This window comes from Epinephelus fuscoguttatus, linkage group LG18, assembly GCF_011397635.1.
Source record: "Epinephelus fuscoguttatus linkage group LG18, E.fuscoguttatus.final_Chr_v1".
Classification (NCBI taxonomy): Eukaryota; Metazoa; Chordata; class Actinopteri; order Perciformes; family Serranidae; genus Epinephelus; species Epinephelus fuscoguttatus.
The window spans coordinates 16,605,737-16,630,094 of record NC_064769.1 but is presented as its reverse complement, the minus strand read 5'-3'; the positions used below and the strand labels follow the sequence as shown (position 1 = coordinate 16,630,094).

Below are 24,358 nucleotides of genomic sequence, written 5' to 3'. Positions count from 1 at the left end.
TGGAGGAGCAGACAAAGGTGTGAGTGACTGTTTCAAAGCAGATATTTTTTGAAATACTTTCAACCCAACAGACACACACAAAGTATTTGTAAATCAAAATAAAGGTCACAGGCAAAAAATGATACGCAGATATTCAGAGGAAGGATTTACACTTTTGGCAAGAACTTTTTTTAATGGAGGAAATTTGACACTGTGTCACAGTAAAACAAATTGCAGGTGTAAATAATAAATACAATGCTGGCTGAATCCTGTTTAGCTGCTTTGGTTTCAGAATCCTGGTGCACCGTCACAGTTTACTAGGACATCCTAGTAGAACGGAGCCATTAATAATGCTACCTGTGCTTTTTCTACCATAACAAATGAGTCAAAATGTCTGCTGTGAAGACAGACTGTTTAAAAAATGTCACCGCCATTAGAAATAATTGATTGTCAATCTAGTAGTCTCTCAAACCCATAATTTATACCTTTCCAATAATTATTTTCACAGTCACACGAGAGAAGCAAAAGGAGGGTCCTGGGGTGCAGAGTAAAGTTCAGCTTCATGAATGTTTATATCTGTTATCATGGCTGTGTCATTATGATTGTTGTGTTATTTTAAGTGCAAAGTGCTGCTCCAAAGATTTTCAATTGTGAGAACCTGGCACTGGTGACATAGAACTTAACATAAATCTATTATACACATATAGTTTAATGTAATGGTGTGATTACAGTAAACACCATAATTATAATGTTAAGTGCTGAATGCAAGGATAAATACTAAAAAGTGTTACTTTATAATCAGTGTTGGAATACTGAAACACCTCATGTCAAGTTGTCAAGATCTCCGTTTGGAGTGAAACTGACATATACCAAATGACACACACATACAGTAAGTCAAAGTCACGGGTTTGATTCACGTTTATGTCAGCTTCTGTGGCGCAGTCGTGATGGTGTTATGCACACCCCTTCAACCGAAGTGTCACCAAAAGTGTTTTGAGGGTGCGAGAGGAGGAGGAGGTGGGGCCGTGAGAAGGAGAGGTGAGAGTATTGGAGAGATGCGGAGGTGGAAAGAGTGAGGAGACGGTGTGCACGGAGGAGAGGGGAGAGACAGAAATAGAGAAGGTGGTGGGATGTGCAAGGAGAGGTGAGGCAGAAAAGTCAACAACTGAATAGGTGCAAAACATGAGACCAGAAGTAGGGAGTTTTGGGATTCAAGAATCACAACTTTTATTTGCCATTTGCTCAGGAGAGATGGTACTGGAAAGAAATCTATGTAACTACAATAAAAATATCATTATGTTATTAAAATATGGGAGAAAGTATAGGGGTGATGTGACGAGACTCGGAGAGGAGTATTTACCAAGCTACCAAGATGAGATAAAGCACTGAAAAAGTATTGACATTCATAAAGGTGAGATGATGTTACCAAATACATTTTCAAAATGCAAGCAGAGAGAGAGGATGGCCAATTAAAACAGGATGTCAAAGTGCAGAGACTTGTCTAAAGTAGAGAGAATGCTGCAGAATACAAGAACGTACAGTGGGAGGTGAGTTATCAGCCGCATTGTAGTGTGCGCACATGTGTATGTTAATAGGGTACTTCAGCCTCAGCAGATTTAAAGCAATAGTAAATCCTTATACACCACAGTCATAAAGCTACAGCATGGTGATGAAAACACTGCTGATACACATACAAGAACACAGCAACGGATATAAAAGAAACTCAGGTCTCCTTGCCATCACTGTCTCTACTCTACTGCTAACAGTTTGTAAGTGCATACTTTAAAACGTTGACACTCCCCCCATACCCTGACAGCATCACATCAGCGCAAACTAATACACCAGGAGGTGCATCAGTGCTTAAGCTGTGTAGCTGTAGCTCTGCTGTCGCCAGACTGCTTTGACATTTGAAGATCTTAACCTGACTTCTTGTCAACAAAGTCATTGCTCTTCCCTCTCACTGTATCAATGCCGCTAACTCCAGTGCTTCCTTAATACCAGCTGGGAGGACAAACACAGTGAAAAATCACCACGATCATTATGCAGTATGGAAGGAAGTCCATACTTATCTGGAGTGCATTATCACCCTGAGGTGTCTCAGCAATAATAACATAAGATTAGGTGCATCAACACATGCATCTCTGGCAGACAGTCATCAGCTTGCAGAAATTACCCTCTATAAATAGATCCTCTATACGTGTCTGTGGTGGGACTCCAATTCAAACATCCGCTTTTAAAGTTTCACACTGGTATTTTCCAACCTGGCCCCTATTTTCCCATGCTTTTGTGTCTAAGTGACTAATGGGAACAACAATTTTTGAAATTGCTCCAGTATTGAGAGAGAGGCTGCAGCTGGCATCCACCAAACAGGCTGCAATGTAATCTCTAGGGGCAATTAGGCACCATCAATTTATGTCCAGTAGAAGTGCTTGTTTTTGTTACTGACAGGCTCAGATTGTTTATAAGTGTCTGACAACCCTAATGGAGAGGATCCCTACAGAGGTCGACCTTATTTTTGAAGATTAAGATGCTTTTTGTTTAACCAGAGAAAGCCCCTAAATCACTGCTGCCAAACTCACCAGACTCTCTAATCTAAACCAATCATCATAAAACACACTTAATTTAGAGCTGACAGAAACAAAATAAAACTAAGAAAGAACTGTCTTGGGTAGTCTCTCCACTGGCCAAACAATAACAGCTCTGGTTTGGTTGAAATAATCCCTGAATTCACCCAGTTAGATGTGAAAATGTGCTAGCTCTATACATGTTACATTACTGTTTTATTTAATTGGATTCTGGAGCATTTAGCGATAGCGATTTCAGGGCTGTTTCTGGTTAAATAAAACAATCTTACTCATTGACAAAAAGGTCTATCTCTGTAGGGATCCTTTCCATATTGTTGTTTGACACTTCTAATCATCTGTCAGGGGCGAAAACAAACAGTTTTTAATCGGACGTAAATTGACGGTGCATAATTGCCCCAAGTGGTCACACTGCAGCCTGTTTCAATGCTGCCAGCTGCAGCCATGACACTCAATATTGAACCAATTTCAAAAGTTATTGCTTAGACACAAAAACATAGTAAAATATGGTCCAGATTGAAAAATATCGACCCTTGAAGTGGACAGTTAGACAGTTATGTGACAGGAGTCAATGGTATAAAATATGTCTTTAAAAAACTGTGTGAAGTTATTTTCCAATTAGCAACTGCACTGAGAAGCTTTTTCGGTCCCCTCCAAATAACTCTCTAGTAAACTGAATTATGTACAATCCTGAAAATGCTGTGGGCAAGTAAACAACACTTTACAACAAAATTAGAAAGAAGCTCAAGGACCTATTGCGAAAAGTGTTTTCAGCTGGCGTGTAAGCGGTTAGCTGGCAAGCTAGAGTGGTATCCTGCAGGTATTCCCTATGTCACCAAGGTTCTTGAATGACATTTGCTGTGCCACTTCCTGGTGAGACCTTCATATGAATTCTAGAATTCATATGTCAACTAACAAAAAGGGAAGATCTGATTCTTACTCAATGTATAGCCACAGCCACATGTGTTATGATTAGGTGCTCATAACTTACCATGACTGAGATGTGCAGCAGATGCATGTGTTCATGTAGGGCATGGGCAGGCTCCCGGGCTGTGGGTTGTGTTGTCTGGGCTAAAAGCTCAGACTCGGTCATGGACACGTGGAAGTACAGTGTCCCATTTTCCAACCACTGCTGCTTCCAGTGTACCTGAGAAATTTCTTCTCCCGTACCCGACATCTCTGCAGAGAAAAACAAGAGAGGAAAAAAGGTTTGTGAGATCAAGATTGAATCCAGGAGAAGTTTGCAATTAAATGGTCTGGTAAAGTGCATTTTCCTTAACTCATTGTGTGGAAAACTAAATGAAGAAAAAGAACAATCATTTAAATAGCCTGTGAGGAATAAACCAAAGTTCAAATGTGACTGTTTGGTTAGGCATTAGTATTCCAGTGCAATGCTCTGTCTCGGCACACACCAACACTCTGCTGCAACTAGAAACCTTGAACTCTTGAATAGCCGGACAGACTTCTTAGGCTGTCATAATTTTGTGCATTTGTGCAGCGGGCTCGGGAAGAATTACTGTCAAGCCATTGCATTGCTTAGCCCCTTTCATGAAATCTTTATGATGACAACTTTTTCGCCCATGGTATTAGTCAGAAATGTCCCAAAATTCGAAATGCGTAAGTGTCAAGCATCGCAAATGTTTCAGCCATCACAATCAATACAGCACATCAATTACAGACAAAATGAGTTACAGATGGGGAAGGCTTATCCCTGTTAATATCCATTTGTTTACACTTGTCTTTTTTTGTCAGGGAAGAAACACAAGCACAGAAAACTCCACAAAAGGGAGGATAATTGATTTATGGAGCTTGATTCAATTTATATGTCCAAAGCAGGTGTAGAAATGCTGTCTCACCATTCAGTGTCCTCTTCTTATCTGCATAAATCATTCTACATTTTCTACCAATATAATACCGTTAGCTCCAGGCCAGTGCTGGCATTAAGTATCAAACATCAAAGGAAAGCAGGAAACGTTTAAAAGCAAAGCAGAGAGAAAGATGTGGAAAAAAAATAGCAATTTATGGAGCAATGGGTAAAGGAAATGAAAAAGAGCAAGGGGATCACTAGTTTATCTCGATATGGATCATGGCACAAGAATCTAACGCTATCAAGTGGGAGTGGTTGTTCAGTAGAGGAGTACTGAGAAGCTTCAGGGAGCCTCAGATTGTGAGGCTTGATACAGTATTTGTCATGCGGCTGGGTGACAAGGGCATAGACATCTGCTGACATCTCCTATCAGCGGCAGGTAGCAAATGACAAATGGCTTTCGGTGCAGCTGGTTATTAACCCGCTGACTCTGGGTCAGAGGACACAGGCGGCGGGGGAGGGTTATGTGCGCTATGCTCACAAGTGCCATGGGCCTTAAGGTGCAGGGTGGGAGCATGCAGAACAGACACCCCTTCAGAAAAAGAAAGAACTCCTTTCATAAGGTACAGACCTCATACTGTAATGTCCCATGTAGGGAATATACTAGTATACTGCACCATAGAATAGCGGTGGGAATCACCAGACGATGCACGTTATGATATTATCACAATACTTAAGTCACAATACAATATTATTGTGATTTTAAATATGTTCCCATATGCCAAGTATTGTGATACAATATATTGCGATTTATTTCCTTGTTTCAACTGTAAATTATGTCCCCAAAGGAAAACTGTCAACATCTTCTTTATCTAACAAGATAAAGTTCTCAATCTGTTCATCTCACTTCAGTCTTTTTTTTTGCAGCAGCAAAATGTATCTTGTGGACTGAAAAAGCAATTAATTATATTGTTCTAATGGGCTACCTAAAGTTTAACTGGTATTTGTAATATTAACAATTTATGTAATAGAAAAATTGGTACTTGGCACTGTGGGACGATACGATATCGCCACACAAAAATATCGCGATACTATGCTGTATCAATTTTTTCCCCTACCCCTACTGTAGGGATGCAATTTACAATAATTTTTCTTATGCTTTCCTTTATCATTTTCCTAATTAATCTGATTACCATGTTTTCAATTAATCAGTTATTTTGTCATTAATATTAAAAAAAATAGTGGAAAAAAGGACCTGGGCTACTATAAAACAGCATGCCAATAGAAGATGGTGGACTCCATGTGAGAGGACAAAGGCCAAAGGAAGTGTGCTGGACTTTGAAGCCAATTTTTGTAGTGGCCAAACAGTGTAGTTACACCATAACGTGAGGCTCTGCTGCTCAGAAAGACTTTTTCCCATTGACTTAAATGGCAAAAGAGACAGGTTAACTTTCATAAAAACCCTTGTTTCACTATTTGGTTTTAATCCATTTGAGGAAGAAGAGGAAGAAGAAGATATACTATCTATCTACTAAGAGATACTATCTTGTGCGCACGAGAAAGTACTTCCTGCGGCGCATGCTTTGGCTCAGCTGAACGCGCACCATCAGCCTTTGCTCAGCTCAAAGAATGGCAGGGGAAGTGGATTTATTCTCTTTACTGAAAACACGAAATATACCATATCGTTTTATAAAATGCCATGCTGAGCTAAGGCTGATGGTGTATGTTCAGCTGAGCCAAGGCATGTGCCACAAGAAGTACTTTTTCATGCGCACGAGAAACTTTGTGGTGTGCACAAGATACAGGTGCCCCGAGCATTTGGGGGTTCAATGCCTTGCACAAAGGCACCTCGACAATGCCCAGGAGGAGAACTGGCACCTCTGCAGCTAAAAGTTCACACTCTGTATTTGGTCCGGATGAGGACTTGAGCTGGCGACCCTCCGATTTCCAGCCCAAGTCCCTATGGACTGAGCTACGGCCACCCCCATTTGGCCAGATGACAGTTGGAATATAGAAGAGCTGCACGATTTAACAGTTTTATCCCCAAACAAGTGTTAACCATAACGATGCGCTAAAATGAAAGACCCCAACTCAGGTGGCTCTTTTGTACCTGCCACAGAGTGGACCACACAGTGCTGAAGCAGTGCCAATCTGGTCAGTTCTATACACAGCAGTTAAACAATTTGGGCTCCTGCATCAGTGAACAACTTTTAGAAGAATTAATGGTTTCCTTCTCTAAATGCTGTATACAGTTCTGTTGACACTTCCATGGAGAGGATATTTGCCAATCCCCTAAATCCTACACACTGGACCTTTAAGACAACGTACACATTATCTTATCTTATATTCTAATACACCCTCTGCAAGAACACTTTAAACATCCTCCCTCCTGTGCTGTAATGTTGAGGTGTTCTATACTTTTGCTGACTACAGCTTATGGTAAAATTTTGTAGAGTGTGAAATTCTTAAATGCCATAACTGCTGGCTATTCAGCTCTTAATGTTTAATCTGTGGGCTGAAGACACACTGCTTGACCTTTCACCTTGACAGTAGATAAAGCTTTGTCTGCTCGGCCAACAGTGAGGTGCCTCCCGCCATCTGTTACTGTTTTAAACAGAGCTTACCAAGCTCCTGTCAGATTTACCTTGGAATTTTACTCACGTGCTTTGTTTGCATTTTAGATAGCTTTAAATAACTCTGTGCACGACACTGACACTTTGCTTGATCCAAATTAAAAGTGATTTTTATGTGAAGAACTGGAAAGTGAGTCTTGCAGTAACAGAAGCATTCAGGATGGATGGACAGTAATAGAGTTTCGAGGGCTGTTACCTACCTTTGTACAATTGTTATGCAGATGAGGAAGCTCAGTAAGCATGCTATTTAAAGACAAAAGGATTGTGTGGGTGTATGTGTGTGTGTCCTTGTCTTTTGTGCTATGAGGCTTGTCATTGGGCACCTGGCCAGACATTACTGGGATATAGGTGTATGGCCTCAAGGTCTGCTAGTAATTCATTAGGAGGAACATTATTAATGTGTATGTGCTTGACTATGTGTGTACCTGCCTACTGTAGCCTATGTGTTGACTGATGCCAGTATGCTCCCAGCAAGGGTGTCAGCAATGCAGTGTCTCCAACACTCAGTCCAAGGACAACCCAAAGGAATGCCAGAAAAATCGTAACACATGATGATGCTTGGATCCTTACAGGGTAAAACAGCTCATTTGAAGCACTTTTTTTCATGAGTTAGTGGTCATAAAACTCCAACACAAGAGAGACAAAAAGACATTATGGCTGCCATATTTTTCAAAACTGCTATATTAACAAAAAAGTGTGAGACAGGTTTTGCAGAATTATCAATTTATCTGAATCTATAAGGGTCCGTTGTGGTGGTTTTGCATTGTTTTGGCCATAACTAAAAGTAGTCAATGCATTACATCACTGCTGCCCACTTTATGCAGTGTACCAGTATAGAGTTTTTCAGTTTATTTGTGACCTTGAAAGCAGCCATTGATTTCAGTCAATAAAAGTCCACACTGGAGGGATTAAATATCTCATCTGACCAGGGAATGCCAGGAACAGCTGGAAAGTGTTGCTGGGCAGAGGAACATCTGGGGTGCTTTGCTTGGCCCACTGCCTCTGTGACCCAGCCCCAGATAAGCAGATGAAAGTGGAAGGATGGATGGTTTGTACCAGGCTGTAAACATGTTTATTTCTACTGTAAAGCTGAGCTTTGTAACATGGGTGTCAATTGGCACTGACTTGCTTTTGGAGCGAGCCTCAAGTAGCCATTTGAGGAACTCCAGGTTTTTGGCAGGCAGCAGACATGAGACCAGTAAGGCTTAATGTGAGTCAGATTCACCTCTCATTCCTCCACAGCTCCACCCTGTTGTCCAAACATGGTCACTTCTGCCTCCAAAAAACTAGGATGGCAACGGGCACAATGACAAACTTAAAGCTTGAAAACAGGAGTCCACAAACTCGGTGAAGTGGCATTTCGTCACAGTGGCTGCAGCTGGAAAGTGTTGCTGGGAAGAGGAACATCTGGGGTGCTTTGCTTGGCCTGCTGCCTCCATGACCCAGCCCCGGTTAAGCAGATGAAAATGGGAGGATGGATGGATGGTTTGTACCAGGCTGTAAACATGTTTATTTCTACTGTAAAGTTGAGCTTTGTAACATGGGTGTCTATTGGCATTGACTTGCTTTTGGAGCGAGCCTCAAGTGGCCATTTGAGGAACTCCTGTTTTTTGGCACTTCACGTTGGCTTCATTCTTAGCCCTGGAAGATGCTGCCATTCACAACTAGAAGCAAAAATAACTACCTTTGACACATAAAGGACAATAAGTAACAGTTACAACTTTTTTTTCTTTTTTAAATCATAAGGAAGTGAATTGCAGAATGAAATGAAAATTGCTGTATAAAATAAAGGGACTGATTGAAAATATATCATGAGCTTTTTGTAAATAGTTAGGCAGACAATCAGTTATGTAAAGTATACCAGGTGTAAACAATTTTTATGGCCCTTGTGAGCAAAACTGTAAATGTGTTGGCTCAAAACCGTACAATACACTGTAACCTTGTCCTCAGGAATTCCTGCTGAATACTGCTGACATTTAGAATATTTCTTTCTCTTCTTTGGCTTTCTATAATGAGTGAGTGATTTGGTGGTTGTAAGTACTTTCACAAGTAGTTTCAAATGGTGGTGGAGTGGCAAAGTGAAACTAGTCATACTGATTTGTTTTGCTCCGCATTTAATGAGGTCATTTCGGGACTCAACTTTGTACAAAGTTCATAGCCTGCTGTGCTGTTATCCTGCATTCCTCTGTGTAAAGTGATGCAGCTAAAAAATAAGGGCAATGATTTCACTGAAAAAAATCTGATTTGACTCGAGGGCTTCTCCACTAATTATTCAGATCATTGACGTTTAGGGAGCAGCCCTATCATTTTCCATTATTACTGGAAGAGCTCAAGATAAAACCAAGGTGGAAATACTGTGAAAACAAATATGCAAACCTTGAATTAGTCCCTTTTCACTATTCATAAAGTTTGCATAACAGTCGGCACAAAGATTGAAAGCTTGGCCCAAATCCTTGATAAAGCCTTCTTCTCTTTGCTAAGTCCTCCCTGCAGGTACTTAAGATACAAGTGAAATCCACTGAACACTCAATGTCAGCAGAACTCTTAATACAAGAGCCGATGATCATATAAGTGCTCACTCTGCGTCTTACTGTGTTTTCTTCATCCCTTTTCTTTTATCTGTCTTGCCTTTAAGATCTTTCATCTTTTAGTCATCATTTGCAAGGTTTGGCTAGAAGTGCCGAGTTCAATTTTTGATTTTGTACTCTAGTTTTCTCGTTTTTTTCTTCTGATTTTGCCTTGAGTGAGAGTAATTTCCATTTAGCACTGTCTCGCAGGGTTGGATATTTGACGTGATGAAGTTACCCACAAACACTGAGTAAGAACATGAAGGCCTGGTAACCCCCACAAAGCGGAGACAACCCTGACCCTGAATATTTGCATCATAAATTCATGCTGGCATAAAGAAAAATCTGTCTACTTCAAAAACACAAAGCATTAAGTATTACTCGTAGGCACCTGTATGCATCAATTCAGGATCTAATCAGTGAAATTGAATCAGGTGGAGGGGAACATCGAAGGAGTACCATACATCTGTTAGTGACTTTTACAGATAAGTCAATGCTGTGTTTTCTAAAACTAGTATATCACCTCTATCAAACTTGAACTGCACTGTTAGCAGCTACAAATTGCACACTGACACTAAACGCAGGCCACCCCAATTAGCAAAGCATTGATCACAGTGTCCGACAAACTGCTGCACTGTTCACTGAACCAACGATACACATAAATGTGTGGTAAAATAGTGAGCTTTCTCCCATCTGCTTTCCTTTGTGCAGATATTCATCACTTAATTTTGGCATACTGAACAGATCTGGTCTAACTGCCATCTTGCTATTGGTTCTTTCATTTTGAAAAAAGCAGCTGTTCCCAGGAAGCAAATTCTAAAAACTCACTGTATACTTCTTGTCCACCATCAAACAGCAGAGAAATCAGCATCAAGTCATTGACATTTTCCCTGAGTGAAGACCAAAACAGAGCAACAAAGGGGAGTGGATATTGTACTTACACTCATCAAGTGGACACAAACACAACTCCCAATTAATGCTAATGTAACGCCCAAGAAGTTCACCATATCAAATGATAATATGTCAATATTGTGTTTACAGCACATTTACACATGCCCCAAGTGGCTAAAACAATCAGTTAATGCAGATAAAAGCAAGCTGGCTCTACAGACCAGTCACTATGTCACCAGCAGGGCTAGCTAGCATCAATATCAGCTCATGAACTGCAGTTACTCCACTGCTTTGCTGTTTCATTGGCTTTTTGTCTCATCAATGAAGCCTTTCATTTTACAATACATTACATATATTTAGTTGAGACTTTTGTCCAAAGCAGCTTCCAACCAGCAACGTGGAAGTGCCAAAAACTGCAGTTCTTTGAATGGCCACTTGAGGCTGGCTCCAGAAGCCAGTCAATCCCCATAGAGACCCATGTTAAAATATCCAACCTTACAGCAGAAATAAACATGTTGGTGCAAAAACAGTTTTGGTCTCTATAGCTAACTTCCTCATTCATGACAACAGTACACAAGGTGATTTTTTATATAATTCACCCATTTACATTCATCAAGACTTAGAGTTATGCGTAGTTAAGGGTTGACCTCTATGAGAGACAGATTGCCTGCCAACAGTGTCCTCAGCTTCCCGGTCAGATCAACCCTTCAATCCTCCATAGTGTCAGCCCCTTTGCCCACATATGGTCACTTCACGGCCCACAAAACCAAGATAGCAACAGCCAAAATGCTGAACTTGAGGCTTCAAAAGTCTGCAAACCAATGGGTGACATTACAGCAGCTATGTCTATTATTTGTGCTTACAACAAGTGCATTCAATCGTGAGAATCATGTACATACATCAGCTTCATCAAATACACTGGCCTACTTAAAGTGCTACATTAAGACACATGAAGAGATAGTAAACAAGTTTGGGGTTTTTTCTTCATTTTTTTGGCCACAGTCCAGCCAGAACAGATGAATGTTCAGTCTGTGATGGAACATGTGCAGAGTATTTGCTGTCCTGATGTCAACTGGGAGTTCATTCCACCATTGTGGAGCCAGGACAAAGTGAAAACACGAGTTAGAAAAACAAAACAAGAAAACCCTCAGAAATACCAAAACCTTTCTGTTGCTTGTCCAAATTTCTAAGTGCACTGGTAACGGGCTCAATGCTGCCCAGTGCAGCAACTGGGGGAAAATGCCCACACCAACTGCAGTTTTGTATAAAGTACCAGAGCCAATGGCTGTGGCAGAGGGTGTTTTACCCATTGGTTGAGATGGAAGCAATGAGCCTTTGCAATTGTGCATGCAGTAGTGAAAATACCAAACTTGGTGAAATCAACTTATTTTGTCTCACATCTGACTGTCCAAGCTGAATTGCTGGTTAAAAGTAAAGTCTATCCAAAAACTAATTACATGTTTTCTGTACGAACATATCAGTGTTTGAATAGTAGGAATTGGTAGTTCCTTATGCAGGAAAACAAGGAAAAGACTGGTAATGAAGTCATACAGAGACAAATCCTGGAAATGCTCTATTGACCACGGACGGAAAAATTCCTTTAACACTATGACTGTAGCCATGGTGATTTTACTGAGATATGGTCGTATTTTCTGAATCACAGCTGGAACTCATTTAGATAGAATGTCTCAAAAATTGTATGAGCCATTGTGCGAGACCACAGAGTCAAAATCTACTTCAGTGTCAATGGTCCATCACCAGAACCTATTACCTGAATACATCTTCAATTCAATCCTCAATGCCCTTATTTCCAACTAGGGAGATGGCTTTGTGACGGCCACTCCAACTTGTCTGTGAGCCATTTTGTCACAACTTTGGCGGTATGCATAGGATCACTGTCCTGCTGGAAGACCCAATTACCACCAAGCTTCAAATTTCTAGCTGATGTTTTGAGATGGTGCTTCAGTATTTGCAGATAATCCCCCTTCCTAATGATGGCATCTATTTTCTGGAGTGTACCAGTCCAATTTCCAGCAAAACAACCCCACGATATAATCCTGCCACCCCCATGCTTCACAGTTGGGATGGTGTTATTTGGAAGGAAAGCCAACCCTCTTTCCCCCACACTCGGCACTGATTGTTGTGGCCAAACAGTTTAATTTTTGTCTCATCTGACCACACGGCTCTCCTCCAAAAGGCAATGTCTATGTATTGGTGATTAGATACTGTACCAACTTTATTCTCACTCTTCCATGCCAGTCTTGCTGTAGGGGCTTCTTCCATTCACAGGCCTTAGTGATATAGGGCTCTCTTGATAGTGGATTTAGATACAGTATATTGGTATCTTGTGCTTTCAACTTCCTCAGATATTTTAGTGTTGTTTTGGGGTTCAGTTAAACCTTTCAAGTCAGGGTTCGTTCAGCCCAAGGGGATAATAGTGTGGAACCAGACTTGTGGAGGGCCACAATTCTTTTCTGAGGTTTTGGCTAAGTTGCTTTGAATTTTCCCAAGGTATTAAGTGCAAAAAGACTTTAACTCTAAGGGTAGGCCAATCAATTCTAAATATAACAATTGGCCTATCAGAAGAAGTTTAAAGACACAGTCAACTCAGTGTTTTTAAACCACTGAAAATCTGTTCCAGCAAATAAAAGCTGAAATAATTTTTTCTTGGCACTTATTTGAAAATGATCTCTAATGGAAATAAAGCAGACACCCAAATGGCTTAACACAATAAATGTATGGTTACATGAAATACGCAGTGTTGTGAAAAAAAAACGTCTGAATGTCTTTAGCCTAGGTGCATTTGAATATATGGCCTCAACTGTACATAGACAAGCTTCAGTCCGCCCACACAACACGCGTTCCTGAAAGGTTGACTCTCATCAGTTTAAAGGTGATCATAGCGGTGCAGAGTCAGTGATTGTGCAAGCCTGACAGCTCCGTGACAGTTTGTCAGCTCGGCAACAAGCCTGTGCCATCAACATTTACTGTGATGAAAGTTGGCACCCTAAAGGCACTTTGCTGCCTGTCATTACAGTACATACGTTGCGTTACACGCGTCTTCCACTAACTGCACCCCACATCTCGTTGCTCAGGCTATGCTATAGATGGCAGATGAATATTCAATAATTCATATTAGGGAATAAGGATGGATTGGCTCTGAATGTCTCAGCCCAAAATGAAAGCAAGGACAGAAAAGGAGAGGTGAGAGTATATGAAAGAGGGAGACAAGTAGACAGAGACAGAAAGGGGAAGAGGATTTATCAGTCTGACACTCATCAAAAGTGTCCAAGAACATTAGCATACCTCCTAGACATTCAAACTCTGCCTCAAAACGTCTCCGTCACCTGTGACAATGGTGAATTCAGCATGTTTTCACTTTTTACCTTTACACTACTTTCAGCTGTTGACAGGAACTGTTCATCAGCAGCAAAACAAACAGCTTGAAAAAACGCACCCCTGATTAGCTACTAAATGGCCTCGATGCCATATCCTCCCATTCCCAAAATGCTAACTGTGCCATTACCATTTAAAAATGACCTGATGGGAGCTATGGAATATTTAGGGAAATTTAGGATGAGCTACAAAAGGCATACAGGGTTCTCCTATCCAATTTAACACCCATGCAACTAAATGCCACCCTAATGTCTCATTACAAACACTAATGAAATAGCTGGCATTCACACAAAGACCAATGAAAATGAACACAATTAAAAATGCATCAAGACTTTTTTTTCCCCTTTTCTTTTCCAGGAAATGTATCTAAGAGTGTTATCTACACAGGCCCCACACACGGAATGATCAGTCTAGCTTCAGTTTCACAAAAATGGTTCCATGTTTATTTCTCACCATCAATGAGCCATACCTACGCTCATTTGGAAGAAGAGAGAGAAGGGTGGAATTCTTTGATGTGCATTAAAAGCCAAATTGAATTGTTATTAACCTGCACAAATGAATTCATTAACACATATCTAACCATTTCCATCCCCATGAAGCTAAAAAAAAAAAAAAAACAGATGATACAAATTTAAAAAAAAAAAAGTCATGCACATATTTAATTGTTACTCTTACAGACTTGTTTTCAGTTGAGTTTGCCATGCTAACATTAGCTGATTCTAGGACGTAATGACTAAAACTGAGAATACAAAACTGCATTGTTACACAAAGTTGCAGTAAATGGTCAGAAAAGAGACCAAATTCCTCCACTGCAAAGAATTAGTCAGGGTTTTCCCTGCCTATCGAAGACAAAGGCGGGCCACCTGGGTGATTTTGGCCGCCGCCTTGGTTAAAGAGTGTGTGTGTGCATTGGGGGCGTTAAGATGTAACGTCTTTTGCGCACACAAACCCATTACTTTCAATGTAGACGAGCGTCACGCGCGCTTACAACCCAAAGTGACGCGGCACGCATTCGGTGCAACACACTTGTTTTTTCATACGGCACACAGCTCCATGGACCTGCTTCTCTCTCCGATGTTGTGTCAGACCCCGGTTCCCCCTCGGGCTGTCTCTCTCCTACTGTTTCCCACGGAGCTCTGCCCCGTTTGAAAGGCAAAGAAAGCCCGTATGTGGAAAGACGTCGCCTCGGAGACGTAGAATGCGTATTATAGAAGAGAAACACACATTTCAGGACCGCTGACTTGTATCATTAGAACAGACAAGTCCTGTGATTTTCAGCCTCCTTTCATATTTAATAGAGGGGGGACAATACCTGCCAGTAATATTCTCAGCTGCCAGGATGTGCCTGCTGTACAGGGTAAATAATCATAGAAGGCTGAAAGTCACAGGACATGTCTGTTTTGATTATACAAGTCAGCAGTGTAAAGCTCAGGCATGTGGGGGCCCCCTTTCATATTTAATAGAAGGGGAACCGTATCTAAAAGTACAGCTGTCAAGATGCCCCCCGACACAGGCCTTTGCCCTGTTAGTGTGTGATTAAATTTTGCTGTAAACAAGAGGAACAGAAAATCATGACTGTTCCACGGTTCCTAAGATGTAGGGTTAGGATTTCCAATTTAGAACAAGGGATGTAACGATCCATCAGTCTGAATCTTCACCATCAAACAGTGGCAGGCAAATAGAGTGTGCCAGGGCTGACGTCAAAACCAGGAAGTTTAGCATCGCGCTGGTTCCCGGAGGAGAAAGTGAATGTGATTTTTGCATTGCGTTTTGGATTATGTTGGAAAATAAGCTCTGTGGCTAACACAAGTTTATGATACTTAAAGGTTTTGTTCAGCGAGATAATCTTCACATATGAACACCTTTCATACCACATTTGAAGCTTAAATGCGATCGCCAGAAGTAAAAAGCTAACGTTAGGCTTTAACGGACTACATGACTACTCCATGGTCGCATGACTCTTTACGTCACCGCCACTAAGCTTTCAACTGATTTCGACCGCTTTATTTTAAAAACATTGTATAATGGGGAAATCGGACTGTTTAAGCTAAATAAGAAGCTGTAATGGCGGACTGCCAGCACTCCCGCCTGTTCGGGGGTGATGACGTTTAATGTCCCTGACAGGGTTTATAGTCGTATTGAGCAACTTGTTAGCAACTGCCTTTTTTACGATACATAAAAGCTTCAAAATTCACAAGTAGGGTATTTACTGACGTGTTTTATGTCGTAGAACAAAACCTGAAACTCGCTTAAGCTTTTGTTAACCACAGACCTTATTTGAGGCATTTTACCAAAATCCCATTCAAAAAAAGTACTGACTTTTAGACGAGAGAACCCGAAGTGCCTGCGTCACTGCAGAAGCTGCACCAAACTGCCGATCCATCTCACGCTCCATTCTACCCTCACTTGTGAACAAGACCCCGAGATACTTGAACTCCCTCACTTGAGGCAGTAACTCTCCTCCAACCCGGGTGTGCTGGGTATTGTGGCAGACTTTGTAATATCGGCAAATATTGTATCGTTGTCCAGAGAACACATATGGTATCATATCGTGATGAAACCAGTGATTTACACACCGATTTAAAACCGCTACAAAATTCTTAAAAGCTGATAATACTGACAAGACAGATTCCAGAGGTATCGCTCAATGTCCATGTCAAGCCAATGTAGTGTCTGGTGCATGTTTTCCTCTGTCAGTCGCATTGTCAGCACACAATAACAATGGTTTATACACTGAGATAGACCACCAATGTCAAACAAGTTTGAAATTTTAATTTTCACAAAAAACATAAAATGATTAAAGTCCAACGGCTGTCTGCAAACAAAAAGGTCCTTCTCCTATGTTGCTTTGGAGTTTCATCTCCAGTGTTAGATTTATGAATAATTACACAAAATAAGTTGTAATATTAAATGAGATTTTAAGCTTAGGAGTTTAGGAGATAAGCTTAAGAGTTTCTGATGATAATCTAAAACATAAAGTATTGGGATTTCTATGAACATTCAGTTTGTGAAATTGACAAAAAAAAAACAAGCAATGAAAAGAGAAAGCTGTCAGTATGTTTCTCCTCCACCCAGACGTCTAAGCACTGTAGACTGCTGTCTCTTTACTTCCGAGCTCAATCAGCACTGTGGGATCCAATTCTGTTGACTCACCCGTTTCTCTTGTTGACCTGTTTTCCACCTCACTTTACTCACATGCTCCCTACTGCAGAGGCCACTTTATACACTTTTACACCTGACATTCCTCAAGACGGAATGTATAAGTAGCACTCACATCAGCTCTAATAGTCTATGCTATTAAATTGTTGCAGTTTATGAATGAAACTCATTTGTTCTAAAAGACAGTTTTATACCATCTTCTGTGATGATTAAATTTGTTATAATGGAGCTAACCTCATGGAGCTGTTATTTAAATCTGTGTCTGAAGTTAGTCACTAACAAACTGTCCTGTATTTACAGTGACTAATGCAGTGCATTTCCGGATCTGTAGAATTGTAGCTCTGCATACAGTGTGTGACAAATAAAACACCCATGCTAGTTAATTTCAGCGGAGCAGAAGTTTGTGAGACCAACTTTGTCCTTGGAGATTCGTAGCTGGGTCCTCTGAAGGATCCCCTGTTAACGAGAGGCCCTGCTAGTGCCACTCAGGGCTTATCGCTGATGTCCACACCCACGCTAACTCCTACTGTGCTCAATCACAGCGGCAGCTGTTGGACTGCGTACTGACCACCTCCTACAGAAAACCAATCATATTTTCAGAGACACTGCCAGTGAGTTTCCCAGCATGAAGGAGAAGGTGACTTATGACTTCTGAACACACAACCTGGGCGTGGCAGTCACGGTATTAGGCAGAGAGTGTCTTAAAGAAGGCAGATTTTTCATCCTTTTTTCCCCCCAGTTAAGTGAAAGCAGCAGCCATGTAATGCACATTGTGTCTGGGAGAGCATTTTTACATGGAAAAACAATATAAATTTGAACTACTAAAGAAAATCACAACATCCACAAATATTGCAGAACACCATCTTACACATTCCCCAATAACAAAGACAAGTGCATAGCAAGCACTGCATTATAGAAGAGCATTTGTTTTATAGAGGGACTAACAGACCTCTGGGAACCTTTTGTGACAGTGTAAATAGAATAAACAAATAGCTGCTTGCCATTGCCCCACTGTGGCACAGTGGGACCTGGATTATCTCTCATTAGCAGCAAATACATTCTGCCGTGTGTGTTATCGTTCATGTGTCTGTGGGTGTGTATATCCCCGCATTTGCACGTGCACATGCGCCTATATGTGTGTGTGTGAGCCTCCATGTTGCTCAAGGTCACCTCAATTTTGAATTATTTAAATCAACATCTAAAAAAATGCCCCCTTGCAGATTTTATTGTCCAATTAAGTCAAAATATCATAATAGTTTTCCCCAGGAAATTAGCACCATTAACCCACTAAAAACAGTTAAAGTGTAATTTATGTGTGGATCTATAAATGCTTTGTCCCTTGCGCTCTTCAGGATTAGTGAGGCAGAGTGCCAAAAAAAATAAATAAATAAATAAAAAAATCAGGAGCCCTCCTACTCCTAATGTATTTAAAGTGACACATTAACGGGATAAACAGTCCCCTTATCTGCTGAGTGCATGGGCTTCTTCTAAAACACTACAATCCCATTAACGAGACCTATTCTGATTTCACATCTCCCTCACTATAATGTAAGGCTTGTCCACCGATGGGGGTTGTCTGCCAGTGCCAAAGTGGGAGGCTTGGGTGTAATAGTACACACATTAAGATTTACTAATCCTTTGTTTAGGCCTGTTTAGTTGAGACCTTGGTCAAATAAGAAGGGTAGAATACATCGACACAGTGATTCTAAACTGCATTACAGCATTCATACCAACCATGTAGCAAGGACAGTCTGAATAACAAATGCAAACATGCAGATACGGCTACTAACAAGCCAACGAGGCGTATGCCCTTGAGGTATATAATGTGGAGGGGACTCCAGTGAGAACCAAGTTTATCTCTGTAAAAGTTTTCTGTCTTTTACATTTGAGGAATATTCAATAAGCCTGATGCAAAGTACCATCTGTGGCACAAAAAATTGCATCACCTCGATATTTTCATTTTAGTGGGGTATAAACCAAGACTGAAAATGTCAATAAGATCAGCCACAGTTCATTTAATTTCTTTTAGGATCTGATACCAATCTGTTTTTACAAATGTTGGGCATGTTAAGAAAGCTACGGGATGCAAAAGAAAATGTTTCCTTCTGATGGACTTGGAACAGTTGTAGAGAAGTACGGCATTGGAATGAATGTACCGTAAAACTTCAATTAATAGCCAATACACAGATAATCACAGAAAATCAACCGCCATATACATGGCACAGGCCTTTAATCCTTTTACAAAAAAATTGTTGCTCAGCAAAGATGGGAAATACAATCATTGTTTATTTAAACTAGTATGAATATGACTTGTATAACAATTAGGCCTCAGATGATATATCTGTTAGGAGTCATTCATTTGATGTGGCTCTAGGAGAATGAGTTACGGCACTGGGGTTTTACGGCACCAGGCATACTGACACAACACCACTTTATCCTTTTATCCTGCGCTTTCTGTTCTTACACCCCTAAACTATGGAATTCCTTACCTCTGAATATTAGAACAGTCTCCATATTTTTAAACGTAAATTAAAGACCTATCTTTTTAATCTGGCTTTTAATATGGAGTAATATTACACTCCTGATTTTTTAAGTTTTAATCATTGGCTTTTACGTTTTTCCCCATCCCTTCTATTGAGTTTTATTCAGCTTGTTTGTTAGTTTGTTCTGTTTTGGTTGGTTTGCTTTTTAAATATTGTATTGTCTTGTGTCTGTGTCATTCCAGCTTTGCCATGTGAAGTACTTTGGGCTGCCTGTTTGTATAAAAGGTGCTATGTAAATAAAGTTGAGTTGAGTTGTTAAAACAATACTCACAACTTGAATTAATTTTCATTAAAAAAGCCTTTTGATTCTTTTGATCTGAGGACCCTTACGGAGTAAAGAAATATGAATAACTCACAAGGTAGTTGAGGAATGGACACAATTTGAGGTAGCTTCTATAAAAACAATGAACTGCTTGGCAACCAGACCAGGCGTCTTATTGAGACAGGCCTTTATTTGTCAAAATGTGTAGCCACACTGTAACCTGGAAATCCAGACGCCCTGCCCCCCAGCAAATTCGAATTTGCACTGCACAAGGATCTGGCCCCGACGAGCAGAGCCCTGTTGAATCCCCATCAGACCAATCAGATCAGTCTATCTGACAGAGGCAGGCTCTGGGCGGGCATAACATGATGAGGACAGCGCTGCACCGTAGGAGTCGAAAAGTAAACAGCCAAGATGGCAGCTGCTGAGGGACCGCGTCCCTTCAATTTAGCTTTGGAAGAAACGCTAAGCCAACTACACTTATCTTTTTCCTTGAGAGAGGAACAGAAGACTGCCCTAGAAGCCTTCGCTTCCAGGAAGCCTTCGCTTCCAGGAAGCCTTCGGGCTGATGAGATACGGCAAAAGCATAATATATCAGTTAGCCCCACTGGTCGGCAAAGAAATGGGGCTTAGTGCAATAAATGTCACCTTGTTTTTTGCTCTGATTGGCTATTGTGCTATCCAGTTGCATGCAGTAGCATTAAATATGCCTCAGTGAGCTGCCTCTTGGGTAGGAAGGGTGTATCGGTGAGGGCCAGACTCAAAATCTTTTTAGATTTGAGTCTGGATTTCTAGGCTAGCCACACTGTGCTAGTAAAAGAGACTAGGCATTTAAGTGGGACTAGGCTTTTAGCTGAAGTTTTACAGTATTCATCAAAAGGAAGGAAGTATTTATTTTTATTTTTTTTTCAATTTCATCGCACTAGGTTCCTTTTCAGTTGTATAGTTGTACAGCCAGTTGTGACCTGTCGCTGTGTGGCTCAGTGTTCATAAAGCATAACTCAGATTTGTTTTAAACACTCCTTATACTGGACCCACAGTAATGTTGGGCATTGTCATGGATACTGGACCCCCCCATCTTCATGTTCTGTTTCTATTGTTTGAGTTATTATTTTGTTCATTTGTATGCTGATACATGTTCATGTGCAATAGCAGCTGTAACATTATAATAGGTTAAATTATGATCATAATGAGTAAAGTTCACACAAGCCTTCTGGGCAGCTAAGGTGTCCTTTGGGTAAGACGCAGGAGTGCACATGCGTTATTCAGTAGACCTTCCAGCAGTATGTACCTATGTTATGTTGATATGCTATCTTCCTGTATTTCCAGGTGAGCAAAGTGGTAAGAGGATGTATAAAAGTAGCAACACAGACATATAATGAATGTGTAAAAGTAATCGACTATCAGTAATGCAAATATGGGATCTATATCAGATCTTGCAAGTTAAATGAAAGCATGTTGTGTCAAACAGTGCTTCACATATCAATTCTCTAACAAGGAAATCAGAAGTGTACTGGCCAGTAGGCTGTGAGTATATAAATTGTGTAAGTGTGCAGATTACTGTCAGTGTAAGTGTGTTTTGAAGATTATAGTGTAAGTGGACATGTATTGCTTTACGCAAGTTCAAGAGCAAATGTGAATGTTAACAGAGCGCCATTCAGTAGACCTACTGGCAGTATGTTGCCATGTTATATTGATGTTTGTTTTCCTGTATTTCTCGCAGAAAAAAAATAGGTAAAGGAATTATTCTAAATTTATGCATGCCTGGAAGTCCCTTTGAGTCCAAATTTGCAACACTTCATTTTTATAATGAGTGAGCAAAATGCTACTTTACTCCCCAGCAAGAGAATTTTGTGTCTTTGAAACTGTTCAAAACAAATGAAGTCTTGGTCACACTGAGCTTACTTTCTGGATAGTTTCTGAGAGGGCCTTTACCAAAAGCAATAGCCTTGGAATAGCAGACAATAATGGCCTTGTCAACAACAGACCATGATGTGTTAAGTGTACCCAACCGAAACACTGGTCAAGGATGAATTTATAGCTGGAACTCAATTGGGACTCTTCTATATCCAGGCATGCAGTTGAGGAGGAGGAAAAAACACATAAATAGATGGTCAAGGTTTTTACATACAACAGATCACTGGTCATCAGGGGTCGCCACAAGGGATGTTTCTGTCCAAAGCCAGCTCCCACTCGGTTCAGGATCTTTTCTGGTGTATTCCCATTCTCTTGCTGGACTTCAGCCACTGCTCACTAACCTCACCCTGAAATAGCTTTCGGATTAGAAATCAAGTCCTGCTCCAGTAACTGCATACACTATCGAGGATTCTTTGGTTTTGACTCTGTGCCCTTATTGCCGCTTCTGTTCTTGATTTGTCCTCAGAGGGTCAGAGGGTGATGCTACAAAGGCATGTTGGCAGTCTCATCCCCTTCTAGAGATACCAGTTCTCCACTGCTAAGACAGGTGCTTTGAGATCTGGGTGATTCCATACTGGCAGACCCACACCTTAACCTTTCTGCAAAGTCCGTACATGACGACAGGTCTCAGCCAGCCATTTGGGTCTTGGCACGAGCCCATGATTGCTGCTGTGTCCCTTAGGCTGTTCTTTTGCCGCTTAATGCATTTTGTCATAGTACTGGCACTGAAAACTTAACAGGGTAAATGGAAATCAGTCTGTGACTATTTTCTTCTTAATAGGAATTGATCTAGCTTGACATGATGAGCTTGACACCTCGCCAGCTGCATGCAGGATCAATCTTCCGCCTGGCACAGACACTACGGTGACATACGTGAAGGTCTTAATCGGTCTTAACCAGGAAGTGGATCATACTCTCTGACTCTGTAGCCTGCACTGGCATGGTCAGTATAATAATACATCCTTTAATGACTTTAATGTCAAGCTAGTGGCGAACAACATTAGTGTGCCAACAGGGAGATTTTATTACTGATCTAATATGCACAATGCACTGAAATGGGCACTCCATTATAGGAAAACTTTTGAAACAGGTGGTCCTAAATCCAAAGCTTAGAACTACTGGTTTACTGCTATGCTTTTTGAGCTGAAGCAAAAAATTCCTCTCTCAGAACATAATCACCAAATAGAGGGCAAATCTTCCACTTACATCTGTGAGACTTGTAAACATCACCTGTTCAAAGATGGTTCCTCTACATTACTGTGTAAAGTAGGACTGGGCTCTTATTCAGATTATTAGGAGGCTATATGTAAATATGGCAATTGACAGATATTATCCTGAACTGATGTTCTAGGAGATGTATGCCTTTAGATCCATGCATCTTATTTTTTGCACTATATTCTTCACCCCTTTCAGTAGCCGATCATCAGGTAAAAAGCCAAGCAAACCTAGCCTCGCAGGATTCCTCCCACATATGCGTGTGCTTTCCTTTTCAACTGGCATGGCAAATTTGAATGTGCATATACAGTAAATGTGCTCAAGTGTCAAAATATGGTTCAAATTCATCCTGCAGATGCACTTAACATGATGCAATGCACTTTTGGTCTTTTAGTAGATAGACTACCCACTACTCTCAAGGGCAAGTACTTATTTATCCTTTGCTGACTTGAAAAACACATAATTGTATCTTTTAGCACTCGGCAAGCACAGGGAAAGCGAAAAGCAAATTTTTAATATTTTTGTATCATTTCAATCTGTGGCGTAGTTTAAAGCAAGTGAGAGGTAGGAGATAGAAAGAGAGAAAAAAAAAAAAAAACTGGCAGGATTCAGTCCTTGGCCAATGGGAGCTACATATGGTTCCAGAGAGTCTTAACCGCTGGATTTAGCTGGGCACACAATATGTCCAACACTGGCACTGACTGTAGCTAGCCACATTATACTAAACCATTTCCAAGCCCTTGAAACAGTAGCAATTCCCTTCAAAAAGGAAATATCTGGGCAGGAAACTATTGTCCAATGATTTAGAAATAGGATCTGACAATCAAATCTGATCTACAGCATTTTATTTGCTATTACAGGGTCAAGGCGAACAGCCAGGAAGCAGAGTGGCTCCTCTATTTTAAAAGAAGTGGTGCCATTTCATAAGGTCCTGTGTTCTCCACTCATCCATGTCATGGACAGACGTTTAGGAGTGTGTTCTAAGCTGCTAAAACTGCTCAACTGGAGCGCTGACAGTTATTCAAAGCTGAAAATTCCTACACTAATTAAAATCAGTGCAAGACACTATATTGGCATTGGCTGTCTGTCTGAGAAAGCTCCGGGTTTTATATATTTATTTTTTTCCTGTTCCTGTGTCTTAACCGCACTCTTTCTTTCTCTCCTTACACATGAATATCCCTCTTATTCTGTGAATTTGGGTTTTAATGGTATGGCAAGACATGTACAATCCTGCGATAAATTAGGCACTATAAATAATGAGCCTATGGTGATTTTTAAGAGTTAATTAATTTCCTGTGGGCATGGCTGTGTCTCGCCTGATTAATGATGGTAATGCCATTGGCATGCTGAGTTGGGTCCCCTGTCACTGGAGATAAATCAGTGGTGCACTGTAAGGCGTCATGCCCC

General features: G+C 40.8%; 1 protein-coding gene across 2 annotated transcripts in view; it reads right to left on the bottom strand.

Annotated features, from left to right (window-relative positions):
• LOC125905619 (astrotactin-2-like) overlaps positions 1–24,358 on the bottom strand; it is a 431,706-nt gene that overhangs the window by 362,363 nt on the left and 44,985 nt on the right. For both annotated transcript variants that reach the window (XM_049603723.1, XM_049603724.1), the window contains exon 2: positions 3,553–3,740. In XM_049603723.1, coding sequence (XP_049459680.1) covers positions 3,553–3,740 — 188 coding nt within the window. The remainder of the gene's footprint in view (positions 1–3,552; positions 3,741–24,358) is intronic.